We start from the raw sequence: 13,878 nt of genomic DNA, 5'->3' as shown, positions 1-13,878 counted from the left end.
CCAGTGTACTCTGAAGGCAGATCACGTGTGTTCTACAATCCATAAATTTGCAGATGAAGATAAATTTTGCCCCAGGATGGAATAAGTCTCAAATCTCACCCCTATCTGATTCAGAAGATGAGATTTGTGTACATGGTGTTGATTTCTGATGTTGGGGATAGTTAAATGTGTTTTGTGTGTAGGAAAACCAAATCCCTGAAGTGGAGTCACTGGGGACTCACAGCAACCCTACAGGACAGGTAGAACTTCCATCTGTGAATATCTGAGGCTGTAGCTCTTTACAGGAGCAGAAAGTCCTGCCTTTTTCCCTTGTGTGCAGGAAGGACATGAATTTGAGGGGAGCGAACAAGTGGAATGTTATGGATTTGATTATGTTCCCCCAAATTATGTGTTGTTAATCCTAACTGCTGTATCTGTGATTATAATCCCATTTTGGAATGGGTTGTTTGATTGTGTTAATGAGGCAGGCCTAGTATAAGTTTTATTTTGAGTCAATCTTTGCTGAGATACAAAGATATTAAACAAGCAAGAAGGAAATATGAGAAAGAGAGCTACCAAACCACATGAAGATCTCCTGGGAATAGGAACTCAAGAGACCAGGACCTTTCTCTAGACCCAACAGAGAAAGAAAGCCTTCCTCTAAGACCCAAAAGCCCTGAATTCAAACTTCTAGCCTCCTAAACTGTGAGAAAATTGTTAAAGCCATCTTACTGTAGTATTTTGGATATAGTAGCCCTATCCATGGTGACATAGTGGTTACATATTAGACTACTAACCTGAAGGTCAGCAGTTTGAACCCACCAGCCACTGTGCCTGAGAAAGACAAGGCTTTCTAACCCTATAAAGGTTCTGGGTGGATTAGGGGGAAAATGTGGAACAAAATTCATTATCATTAAAAAAAATTAAAGACAAAGCTTCTGGATATGATAGAGACTGACAGCAAACTCACTCCCATGGTTGAACGTTCAACCAATGATAGACAGGCCTAGAACGGGGGCAGTGACACCGAGGCGGGAGGCATAAAACCAGACAAGATCCCAAGGGCAGCGTTTACCCAGGGATACAGCTCAGGTGGCAGGAAGGGATCGGAAAGGAGGACGAATGGATCAAAATGTGTATGAACACAGAAAAGACCCCCAATAAGCAGAATTTTAGCAACTGGGCATCTCCCTGCTCTGTATGCCCTGTGCAACTGTGTCCAACACCTATTAGCCCCAGATGCTGGATGTCAAGCCTGCTGTTGCAAGAAGACTGAGGTGTTGCTTCCTTCAGAGTTCTCTGACCCAGGGCCCTCCACCCAGCCGAAAGATGTCAAGTGAGGCATACGCGGATCCCCTTGCCTTGCCTTGTCATCTTCTCCCTGGGGTTTTGCATGGCCCTCCCCCTTCTGATGAAATCCCTGAGTGGTGCAAACAAAATTAACTTGATAACCAAAAGGTTGGGGGTTCTCGTCCACAGAGGCGCCTGGCAAGAAAGGCCTAGCGATCGAGTTCTGAAAACTCTAGGGAGCGCATTTCCACTCTGGGCCAGATAGAGTTGTCATGAGTTCAAGTTGCCTTGACAGGGACTGGTTTTCCCCTCTTCTGATGGCTCTCTGGGTTGCAAGAGCACTCACTGAATGCAGCTGTCAAGGCAACAATGGCCCCAATAAATAGCTCTCAGGTTGATCCTGCTATCTCATGGTCTGATCTTTTTTTTTTTTTTTTCCCCTGATCAGCACGTAGTTCCTTCTCATTTACTACCCCAGGTTCACATCAGAACCTGAAATTGAACCTGGCTCCTTCTCCTGGCTCTGGGGACTGGTCTGTGTCTAACCTGGAGAAAGGCTGAGAATGAGCAGCAGCCACTTGGCAGGGTCGTTGTGACAGTTTCATGCTTGGCATGAAAAGCAAGAGCTGCATTGTTAGCCATCCTCTTCCAGGTCAGGGGTGGGTGGGGGGATGGGGAAGGAACCCTCGGGATTTGCCCCTCGGCAAAGCCAAAGCAGTCAGGGGAGTTCCACTTCAAAGAAAGATAGAATTGAAAAAGCCAGCCAAATTGCGTGAACTCAACTTTATTTGAAAATGTCAATGAACAAAACACTCGCTGGTGTTTGCCTGGGGTTTGGCCACCCTTTTAAACATGGAGGAAAAAGTGCTTCAGCTCCTCTGGAAATTACATGAACCCAACTTTATTTGAAGGCTTCAAGCATCGCAACACTAGTTGGTGTTGGCCTGGTGTTTGGACACCCTTTTAACTGTGGAGGAGAAAGTGCTTCAGCTCCTCTGGAAGGCCCAGAGTAGCGATCTTATAATGCTCTCGGATGCCAAAGCACTTCCGGATCCGAAGGCGGCACAACTGCATCAGAGGTGGTGGTCCTGGAGGAAAATGACAAAAGCATGAGCTTATTTGATGGACCTCAGAGTCACTGTCTGATGTTGTTTCTTTTCACAAGAGAGAACCGTGTTAGAAGTCACTAATTAAGTAGAGACACAAGCGATTTTCTCGGGCTTCACTGCCTCCCATTTCACACATGCTGTGTTTCCAACAAATTGGAGGTTGGTGGCAACCCTGCATTGAGCACCTGGGTTATTTATCAATTGGCGCCATTTTTCCCCAACAGCATGTGCTCTCTGCGCCCCATTGTGGTCACGCTCACAATATTTCGAACTGTTTCATGGTGCTAGTGGACAATTCATGGACCATAATGTGTAAGCATAGCTTTTATATGAACTCCAAAAACAAACTCCCTGCCATCGAGTCAAGTCTGATTCATAGCGAGTGCCCCTAGAGGACAGAGTAGAACTACCCCTGTGCGTTTCTGAGACTGGAACTCTTTACTGGAGGAGAACGCCTCTTCTTTCTCCTGTGGTGCAGCTAGTGGTTTCGAACTGCTGACCTCGTAGTTAGTAGGAGCCACCAAGGCTCTTTTTATATACACTAGGAGATTGAAATAATAATCACATTAACTTGTCTTCCTTGTAGGTGTATCTACATGATCCTGAAAGCATTCTAGATCAAGATAGATCTGGAAATGTTCTTTTTGAGACCCAGTGGCATGGTGATTACAAGTTAGGCTGCTAACCACAAGGTCAACAGTTCGAAACCACCAGCCACTCCTTGAGAGACGAGGCTTTCTACTCCTGTCAAGAGTTATGGTCACAGAAACACATGGGAGCAGGCCTATCCTGCCCTATAGGGTTGCTATGAGTTGGAATTGAGTGGGTGGCAGTTGAGTTTGAGAGTTTTTTAAAGCCCTGCTCCTCTTTCATTTATCAATCCTGTCACAACAGACCATCTAATTCTAAAAGGCCAATAGCTCCTCCCTTTCAGCTCACTAAGGTTTAGGGGGTGCTATTAGCACCCAAGGAGTCCTGGGAATGCAATCTTGAAGCACTTGGCTGCTAACCCACAAGTTGGCGGTGCAAATTCACCAGTGGCTCCTGGGGAGAAAGACCTGGTGATGTGCCCTCTACGGGGCAGGCCTCCTCTGGGTTGGAGTTGATGTCTCCATCAGCATCTAGTGGGTAGAAGTCAGCGATGCTGCTAAATATCCCACAGGGCACAAGATCACCCACAAGTGGCCGCATGTGCCAATAATGCTAATGTTGGGAAACGAGTGGAGAATGACTGCCCACTGCCAATCCTTGCACTCAATTGTAATGGGAATTCTCTGACTGTCCAAACCAAATTCACTGCAGTTGATTGCTAGTGATCCTACATGACAGGGAAAACTGCCTCTGTGAGTTTCCGAAACTGTAACTCCTTGTGGGAGTAGAAAGACTCATCTCTCCTCCATGGAGCAGTTGGTGGTTTTGAACTGCTGGCCTTGTGGTTAAAATCCCAATGCTTAGCAGCTAAAGCATAATGGACTATACCATCAGGGAACCTACAGAGTACACCAGGTTACATATTTTCCAGGTGGTGGAGAACAAGGAGAGGTAGAACTAGACACACAGACTACTAAAAAAGTGCACTATTTTAATTTGGCCCCTAAAGGCACATTCAGGAAGACCTGTTGGTATTTAGCACATGCTCAGTAATATTCTTGGTGCACTGAAGGCATATGTTAATCAAGTCCACACAGCCCACTTACTAATTTATAAGAGTAAGTATCTTCAGATTGGTGTGGCTCATAAAAGTGATACCCAGCACCTTTAATTAGTTATAACTTAAAGTTAGTTTTGGACAAGTTTGATTCACCTTTTTAAAAAAATAGTCACCTTTTAAAACAAGATCTTAATTCTTTGAAAATTGTCATAGCCTCCACATGACTATCAGACCATCTACAGCAGCCCATCTCCAACCTGCCAAACAACTGGATGGTTATTTACTATGGTAGTATATCTTATGTAATGCTCTTGGCTGAGCAAATGGTTTGTGCTTCGCTAAACAGAACGAAATCAAAACCCATTGCTGTGCAGTGATTCTGACTCACAGTGATCTGATAGGACAGACCCCACAGGGGTCTTTATGAAAGCAGTTGGCCTCGTCTATTCTCCTAGGTTACAACTGGTGGCTTCCAAACAGCAACCTCTAAGCTGGCAGCTGAGTGTTCAATGACTATGCCATCAGGGCTCCTAACCAAATTAGAATGTACTCAATGAGATTTACTTCCATGAGATTACAGCCATTGAAAACCCTACAGTGCACAGGCTTAGCCTAACATACATTGGACCATTCAGTGACAGTGAGCATTCATCGATTCATTTTTTCAACTACATATTTGTTGGATACGAAGTGACCGAAACTTTCACACATTGGGTGAGGACAGAGAATGAATGACCACCAGTTAGAACTCTCAGGTACTCTGTCTCCTACTAGAGTCCACGGGGGTCTCTAAAGATTAGGGTTTAGGTTCAGTCAAGAGAGAAGCACCTTCTTGCTCCAAGAGAAACTGGATCAGAGCATTGTTTGGTGCCACCAACTCCACAGGGCGTTTGTTATCAGCATTCCTGGTGTAAGGGTTAGCGCCAAAATCCAAGAGCAGGCTGGCCAGTTCCTTGTTGCCCTGTCTGGCCACTGCATGAAGGGGAGACTCCAGCCCTTTCCCCAGGGTCACGTCGGCTCCTAAGAAGTCAGGATGAAAACAAAAGAGGGTCAAGCCAAACCGTTCACCATCTCAAAACACCAAGCCTCATCATTCTCCCACGGAAAGGGATCCCTAGAGAGTAAGGCAGTTTGCTGAAGAAAACCAGAGTTGGCTTGACTCCCTTTAATCTTATGGAGCAATGCCATTTTACCAAGTAACTAAATATAGCAGGTGGAACTAAAAACTTGCCTTTGACAGCTAGACGCTTTAGACGTGATGGCTACAGGAAAAATCCAGGCAGTCAAAAGGCTGCACGTGCATTATTCGTGGGACTGAAGCCTTAACCTGCATGGCTATCAGTGAGGCTAGCTGGTGAAAGCTGGTCTACACCAGGCAGCTGAATCTCGGAACTAGCAGCCACCCCTGGGAGCATCTTCTACACGGAAGTAGCCAACCCCCAAGTCCCAGGGTAGGTTCCAGGATCTCCTCAAAAATAAAGTGGGTGTGCAGTTCCATCCTCCCCTTCTCGGCAAATCCCCACGCAGGCTGTCATTGTCACTGTGATGAGTGCGATCATGTGGCTTTACCTGAGCTATTATCCTTCTAGCAAAATAGGAACCTGCATCCAGGCACCAAACACAAAACGAATTCTACTTTCATTGTGTTGGGTTTTGGGGGCAATGCCAGACCTGTCCCTTGCTTGGCTAAGGGCTTAACCCTTAGCTAGGGGGATATGACATAGACATATATGTAGACAGAGAGGAGAGAGACAAGAAGAGAAGGGAAGAGAGAGAGGGAGGGAGGGAGGGGAGATGAAAGGAGGGAGGGACAGGATAGTTTAATTCATAGAAAAGGCTGTCAAAATGAATAGAAGGCAATAGGAGCTCAAGTAAAAGAGAGATTACTGCAGTCTCAAAGAATGAATAGGACTCAGATGTCTAAAGAGGTAAACAAAGGGGGGGTGTCTGCGAAACAGCAGGGCAGTGAAAAGAAACAATGGTAAGTAGACCATTTTAAAGAACTTAAGAATGTTTCCATTAGGCTAAAAACAGGGCAAGTGTAACTTCCAAATCAAAGAGAAGGCTCCGAATAGGAAGACTCTGCCCCAATTCAGTGGCTTTGCCTGTTGCCGTTGTTCGAAGCCTAAAAATACGAGTATATTCTGCAGTAGGGAGCAAGGCAGGGGGAAGGAACTAACACTTAGTGAGGACCAATGTGAGAGGGAGATAGCATTATCACGATCACCATCATCATCATTATCCTCTTGTTACAAATGCGGAAACTGAAGCTCAAATTGTTTAAAATAATTCCCCATGGAAGACCGTCCAATCCCATGACCCCATTGCCCTTCCTCTTTCCTTTGCCACAACAGAGAGATCATTGATGTACCAGTCCTTTCCTTTCCATTGGCTTTCCTTGTTTTGTTTTTTGTTTTACCTGATTCCAGAAGCTTCTTGGCACAGGCAATCTGCAGATTTTCACAGGCCAAATAGAGTGGGGAACCCAGGTGCGAGACACTACAATCCATGTTGCCTCCATATGCTAGAAGAGCCTCCAGACACTCCACGTGGCCTGCAGCCCCAAGTGAGAGAGAACAGTTATAGCACAAGTTCTGGAAATGCTACTTCCCTCAGTTTGTGAGTTTAAACTTACCAGCAATGGACCCAGAGAACCCAAAGCCATTCCCTTCACTTCAAATGGAAATACAAATACATTTGTATTTCAAACATCGGTCCTCAGATTTACCTCTCTTAGCAACTTCATGGATGGGGGATGCCAGACCACATGGCGCTTCGGGGATGGCCCCATGCTGCAGCAGCACATTGACACATTCGGGGCTGCCGTTGACACACGCATTATACAAGGGGGTGTGCCAATCTGCTGTCAGGCCATTCACCTGGAAGGGAAAGTTCCAAAATGAAGGCAAGCAGTGTGATGTCAGGGGTTCAAATTTAGGCTCCAGGACTTTTGAGCTGTCACATAAACCCCTCTGAGCCTTCAATCCCACAGCTACAAAATGAAGAGAAAAATATTTTTATTTCACAAGGATGTTGTGAAAAAATTGGAATGAGGTAGCCCACACGGAAAGCACAAGAGAGCAGCAGACTGTTCTATCCCCCTGTGCTCTTTCCAGGAACGACAACTGCCAAATGAGCTAGCAGGTCTGCAGGAGCCTCCTGCCCCATCTCCTCCCTTGAAACCTTCCCACCTACATCTCAGTGGTTTGCCCAGTAGCCCCTATATATTTCTAAAAATATTCAAGTCCAATCTGAAAAAGTCCAATCTGCCTTTCATACAAAAAGAGTGAACACATGCCCAGGATTCATGAACGGGGGTGCCAGGCAGATGATGAGCGTGGTTCAAAGGAAGTTTTAGGGGACTGGCCAACCATCGAACCGCACCTCAAATACGTTTACTCACAGATCACAAAGCTGGTGAAAATAGGGCCACAAAACTATACCTCTTGTCTAATCCTTCCTAGATCTACAAGTTAGCGTATAACTTCCCATGTCTGGGTTCTAATGGAATAGAAATGAGAAAGTCAGATGAACATGCTTTCTTCAGACATGAAGCCAAAGCTCATGCACTATTTCCAAGCAGGTCCGGGATCCGAGTGAGGCTGGAAAAGTACCCAGGATGCAATGTTTAAGGATCATGTCAGTAAGTTTAAAGGTCTTGTAAATGCCATACTTAAAGTATGTACCTAAGTTGCCTCTCTAGCCTCACGTTAGTCCTGACCCTGTTTCTGTTTTGGATAAATGTCCTTAGCAAAAATCTACATCTATTACCTACTCACCTGTGGCTCTTTCCTGGTCTCAGGACAAAAGAGCATTATTTTTGGTCCAGACTGCAGGATTGTTCACATTCTGGCCCCACCCCTACCGCCCACTCCTACCCTCCTGCCACAAGGAACTGCTCGATGTCACAAAACTTCACTCCCTTTGACTTCCAGGCCTTTGCGTTCTCTGTACCCCTAACATTCCCCAACCTCCAAGACACACGCGCCTGGCCACCCTCTTAGTGTTGATACTTCCCCCTCATTGTGGTACTTTTCCCAAATGACCACAGTTTCTTCTTAGCCTAGTTTGCATGCCTCTGGAGGAGCCCTGGTGGCGTAGTGGTTACACCTTGGGCTACAATCTACAAGGTCAGCAGTTCAAAGCCACCAGCTTGTGGGAAAGATGGGGCTGTCTACTTCCATAAACAGTTTAAAGTCTCAGAAACTCACACATGCAGTTGTATCTTGTCTGTCCTACAGTGTCACTATGAATCAGAACCCACTGGGTGGCTGTGGGTAGGGTTGAGTTTGGTTCTGGACTCGGAATCTTGGAGACTCAGTAACGTGTCCAAGTTGACAGTGTTAGTAAGTTTAATTAGAGCCAGGCTGGGATCATTAATCCAGTTTTACAAAGTCAGATTTGATGTTTTCTACTGACTCTCACTTCCTGGACTCAGGGATGAAGGCAGGCGCACTCTTACCAGTCACGGAAATAGCAGTGATGTCAAATGGTTAAGCACTCAACTACTATTGACTGAAAGGCTGCCAGTTCAAGGCACCCTCCACCAAAACTTGCCCCCTGCCCATTAAAATGGTGTCTTTCATGTCCCTGGCTGGCACAAATGGTTAAATATTAGGCTACTAAATTAAAAGTTAGCAGTTTGAACCTCCCCAGAAACCTCTCAGAAGAAAGGCCTGGCAATGACATTCCCAAAAGGTCAGGGCCTTGAAGGCCCTAAGAAACACACCATGAGGTCGCCCTGAGTCAGACTCCATGGCAACTGGTTTATTTGTTTGTTTGTTTGGGCCTGTAAAGGAACGTCTACCTGTCATAATTTTCTCTTAAGTCTTCCTTTCTAGCTAAAATTTCAGTATTTCCTCTATCACAAAAGCAAAGAAGTTCGATGGGTTTAATACTCTCAAAACACTGCCCCTTTTCTAATCAGGCTAACCAGAAGTTCTGGAAATTAATCAGAAGACATCAAAATGACCGGTTTTTATTCTTGGCTTCTCCGAGCCTCACCTACCTGAGCACCATGATCCAGTAAGATGTTGACGCATGAAGTATGGCCTCCGAGACAGGCTTCATGCAGAGGGGACGCACCTTCCGTGGTGAAGAGGTTGACAGGCCAGCCCTGGAGGAAGGAAGGGGCAGAGTAAGACTCTCCAAGGAGTGGTGTCTTGGGGCTAGCTTTCAGCCATCATTCTCCTTAGTCACATTCACTGGCTCAAACTCTGCCAATACAGGGTGTTGAAAATTTAAGGGAAAAAAAGAAAAGAAAAGAATTCCAAACCCATCTCTCCTCAGAGCGTGCCTATAGGCTAGAGTAGAACTGACGAATAGAGTGATCCAAGGCTGTTGTCATTATGGGAGCGGACTGCCACTTCTTTCTCCCATGGAGTAGCTGTTGGCTTCCAGCACTGAACTTTCAGCTTGCAGCCTAACCACTGCACCATCAGGGCTCCTTAAGGATGATAAGCTCCTAAGAAAGGCTTTTCTAGTTTTAAGAGGTTAAAAAAGGAGATGATGATGACTTTGTGACATGTGAAAAGGACAGGAAATCCACATTTTCCAGAAGAGGAAATGGACAGCTTAAGCTCAAGACCATGATCTCTCCTTTCTCGGTGTGGGGCACACTTCCAATTGACCAGATTTCAGAAAGATACCTGTTGGATGAGGTTCTCCAAAGAAAGCCGGCGCCCGTGGACCGCCGCTTCATGCATGGGAGACCAGTCGGACACCGCATCTGAATAGAAATAGGGACAGTGCACTTTAGACCACCTGACTTCGATGGTGTGTGTTCCATGATGCCAAAGCCCATGCCACCAGTATCTAGAATACCAGCAGGGTCACCCATTTGGGGAGGGGGGGAGGGGGAGCAGGTTTGAGCCACACTGCCAGATTAAGGCAGACCAGGAAGAAAGGCTTGGTGATTTATTTCGGAAAGTGAGCGCATAAAAACCTCCCGGCTCACAACAGAACATTGTCTAGGATCATGCTGGAAGGTGAACCCCGTAGGCTGGAAGGCAAAGACGATCCTCACTGGTTGAAACAAGGGACTCAAACATCCCAACCATCGGGAGGATGACGCTGGACCAGGGCCTTGTTTCTTTGTGCTGTACATGGAGGTGCCACGCATTGGAGCTGACTGGAAGGGGGCGAACAGCAGTGTACTTTGCAAGCTGGTGGCACCTTATCCTGGTCAGTCTATAAAAAACTAAAATGGACCCTAAATGGAGTCATGGTGGACACCAACCAATCCCCGCAGGACTGCAGCATGTCTCCCTTTGTTGATGCTTCCTGGACCCTGCTTATTGACATGTCCAGGAAGCTAAAGAAACGACTAGAGCCAGTGCTCAAACTGAGGACAAAGAGGTGAACTGGGATAGCAGGGAGATCACTACAATTCCATTTGCACGCCGGTTTCAAAGGCAAATGGTCCATTTAGTTAAGTGCCAGCTGGGCTAATAAACCAGCAGGATTGTCTTATGCCATGGTTGCCAGCCGACTTTCCTGCATGAAATACACACCCTGGCATCTCAGCAAGCAGTACCATGTACTAATGGTAGTAATCACTTATGCAATTACATACGCCATTAGGTTTGGAATCAAACCTAAGCAAAACCAAATCAATTCACCGATTACCTCCAGCCCCAATAGGCCATACAAACAGGGTCCAGTCTGACTTAGTAATAGAGACATTCTTCATCCTCAGAGACAGCGCCAAATGCAGGCAAGAGAAAGCTCTGAATTTCCGACCAGCTTGACTTCTGACCTGTGGGTCCCTGCACAGCCGCTGAGCCTCCGTTGCCTTGTTTTGTCAAGTGAGGACAACAGTATACTTACCCATAGTTCAATGCTGACACTTGCCTGCTATCTGAAAGGTTGGTAGTTGGCTCTCATTCTCCTTTTTTTAAAATAAATCATTTTATTGGGGGCTCTTACAGTTCTTATCACAATCCATACATGCATTGCATTAAGCATATTTGTACATATATTGCCATCATCATTTTCAAAGCATTTTCTTTCTACTTGAGCCCGTGGTATCAACTCCTCTTTTTTTCCTCCCTCCCCGGCCCTCGTGAACCCTTGATAAGTTACACTTTATTATTATTATTCTCTCCTCTAACTCAGTGTGGATATAAGCTGAAGGTGGTGTGGACCAGAATTGCCCCCTCTTAAACTGAGTTTGCATCCACATCAAACAGGTACCAGAAGCCTGAGAGTGCTGGCCACCTGCAGGTGCGCCTGGGCTTGCTTCCGCTCCTTTTTAGTAAACAACCCGGAGGAGGGTGGGAGAGCAGCCCTGCCTTGCTGGGAGGTGTCTGGCTTCCATCTAGAGAACCTGGATACTTATTATCCAAACAGAACCAGCTCCTCTGGGCCAATTCTTCCTCAGGGCAATCCCGTCTGGGCTGGGCTGCCGAACTACAATGGCCCGTTTGTCTTCTGAGGTGCCTAGGGGTAGACTCAAACCTCCAACCTATCCAAGAGCCGTCACTTCCTTAACTGTTTACCACGCCCAGGCATTTGGGCTCGTGTTTGCTTTTGTTTTGAAAAAGAGTCCGTATTCCTGGCTTGAAAGATCCCTGGTGATGCAGCGGTTAAGTACCCAGCTGCGAACTGAAAGGTCAGCAGTTCAGACCCACCAGGCACTCTGCATAAGAATGAGGTGGCCATCTGCTCCTGTCAAGATGCCTTGACCACCCTTATATGGTAGTCTGACTCTGTTTTGACGTGTGTCTATGATTCCAAATGGACTCACTGACTCACACAACAGCAACATTAGTTGTTTGCAAACTGACACCCCAGGGAGGAGGGGAGCATCGAGCAAGCTGTGTACTAATGTTATCCACCTGGAAAGTCTGCTCCATCTCCAGGAGCAAATAGCTGCCCTGCCTGATTCTGAAGCGCCTAAGAGAACCTGCACCACCTATGCACAGCCCATCCAGGACTTTTCTTCCGGGGTCACCCACGGGTTGGCAGTTATTTAAGTGCCTGGGCTTTTTGTACCCCGTGTGCTTCTGTTCAGCAGAATTGGAAGTTTCCGGCAGCCTCCTTCGAAACTCCCAACTCTGTCCGGGGAAAGCGGGCTATTTCCAGGACTCGGCATCCCAAATGCTCATATGCAAAGATTGAGCTCCACAGAACGAAAAGGACAACTAATTTCACCGGCTTGCTGCTAACTGCCGCTCACATACAATCTTGAGCTAAGAGACAGAGGTGAAAAATAGGGAGAGGTTTCAAACTTCACTTTTAAAGGAATGTACAAATGTGCCCTAAGGGATCCAAGGCTGCACTTCAATTATCAAGCGCAGACGCTGATGGGATTTACTTCATCTTGGAATCATGACGCCCCCGATATGAGTAAATAACAAAGGATGGAGTTCCCTCCCAGAAAGGCTAAGGCCACTCTCAGGGGTTGCAGTCCTATGTTTGAATGTAGCACAGTGCTGGGCTGGTACCCATTGTGCTGACTGTGCCAGTCAGACCTGTGAAAGCCAGAAAATGCGTAAGGTAGAACTCTGTCGAAAGGGTGATAAAAGTGATCAGCCTATCCCCTGTCAGAGGCAGGAAACTGGCAAGCTCCGAAAAAGCAAGGCCATCCCGACGATGTCCAGCTCCCACAGAGGAGAAAGATAAGGTCTCTACTCCCATAAAGAGTAACAGTCTGGGACACCCACAGGGCCAGGGCTATGAACCCCATCACGTACAATATGGATGAATCTTGACATCCATGGAGTGATAGCTTCGAAGTGCACCTGGGGACACCACCACGAAGGTCTGGCCGGTCAGGATTGAGAGGGGGCGTTTCTGAAGGCTCGGCTTGTCTAGCACACAGAGTCCACTGAGAGGGTCAGGCAGTGCCACAAGCCTGTGGTGGAGCACTGGGTGCAAATAGGGCTGGGAGCTCTCAGAAGAAAGCCACTTTACAAATCCCCTAATTAGCACCATTCAACTCCCCTTTCCTATAGGGGCCTTTTAAACCTTGGAGGGATCAAACCCTGCAGCGCACTAGAAAGGCTACTTTTGCGTTTCTGTTGCAGTTTTCTGGAATGATTTCTATAATTTTCCATTATTTTCCGAAGAGAATCAGAAGTGCAGCAATTGGTACATTCCAAAGAAAGCTATTAACTAAGCTCTGAGAGCCTCCCCAGGCTGGGCAGCAGCAATCTCCCAGAGCATGCTAGGAAGCCTCTTGTGAGCTCAGGGGCAGAAACAAGAGGTTGGGCTGCTGGCTGAGAGGGGCAGGCAGCACAAGAGCATTTGCCTTCAGGCTTCTGGACCTGAGAAGGACAGCTTCAAGGCCTGCACCACCACTGGAGAGTGTCCAGGGGTGGCACTCACCGGAGATCTTGGTCTGATTCTGGGACAAATGAAAAGGAGATAAAAAGAGAAGTAGAGGCAACTCAGACAGCCCTGCTGAGGCATGGCCTCATTGAAACTTGGTCTAGTCCAGGGGTCGGCAAACCGAGGCTCTCGGGGCCATATATGCTTCTTTCGGTGTGTGCATGTAGCTCTGAAGAACGATGTTTTAAAATTTAAGAATATTATTCAGATAATAGAGTTCACTGTTTGTCAAATATATATTCCTGGCTCTCCAAACATCTTTAAATTGTTGTGAGGGACAGGCTTGGCTCTTCCCTCTCAAGTTTGCCGACCCCTGGGTGAGCAGGTTGACCTTACAGCTTTCTCTCCTCCCTCTCCCTCTCTCACAAGCAGTGCCCTTCTCCTTAGGGACCTCACTTTGTCACCCATCCTTACCGGATCGTGAGGATCTCCTCTCCAGGAAAAAAAATCAACAACTCGCCCCTGGCCCACCTCCTAAAAATCCAGCATAAGAGAAGAATTCCCTGCCTGTCTTCC

At 46.8% G+C, this 13,878-nt stretch overlaps 1 protein-coding gene across 1 annotated transcript in view; it reads right to left on the bottom strand.

Annotated features, from left to right (window-relative positions):
* Window positions 1-2,037: 2,037 nt before the first annotated feature.
* The window catches only part of ASB9 (ankyrin repeat and SOCS box containing 9), a 15,919-nt gene continuing 4,078 nt past the window's right edge, over window positions 2,038-13,878 (bottom strand). Inside the window, exons 2-7 of the mRNA XM_004710012.2 lie at window positions 9,678-9,757; window positions 9,038-9,145; window positions 6,758-6,908; window positions 6,449-6,583; window positions 4,858-5,049; window positions 2,038-2,357 (exon numbers count right to left, since the gene is read on the bottom strand). Of these exons, the coding sequence (XP_004710069.1) occupies window positions 2,233-2,357; window positions 4,858-5,049; window positions 6,449-6,583; window positions 6,758-6,908; window positions 9,038-9,145; window positions 9,678-9,757 (791 nt within the window). The 3' untranslated portion in view covers window positions 2,038-2,232. The remainder of the gene's footprint in view (window positions 2,358-4,857; window positions 5,050-6,448; window positions 6,584-6,757; window positions 6,909-9,037; window positions 9,146-9,677; window positions 9,758-13,878) is intronic.

Source organism: Echinops telfairi, unplaced genomic scaffold, assembly GCF_000313985.2.
Source record: "Echinops telfairi isolate 266 unplaced genomic scaffold, ASM31398v2 ScPeMD7_53;HRSCAF=182, whole genome shotgun sequence".
Lineage (NCBI taxonomy): Eukaryota > Metazoa > Chordata > Mammalia > Afrosoricida > Tenrecidae > Echinops > Echinops telfairi.
The sequence above is the reverse complement of the archived record's forward strand: the minus strand, read 5'-3'. Positions and strand labels throughout refer to the sequence as shown.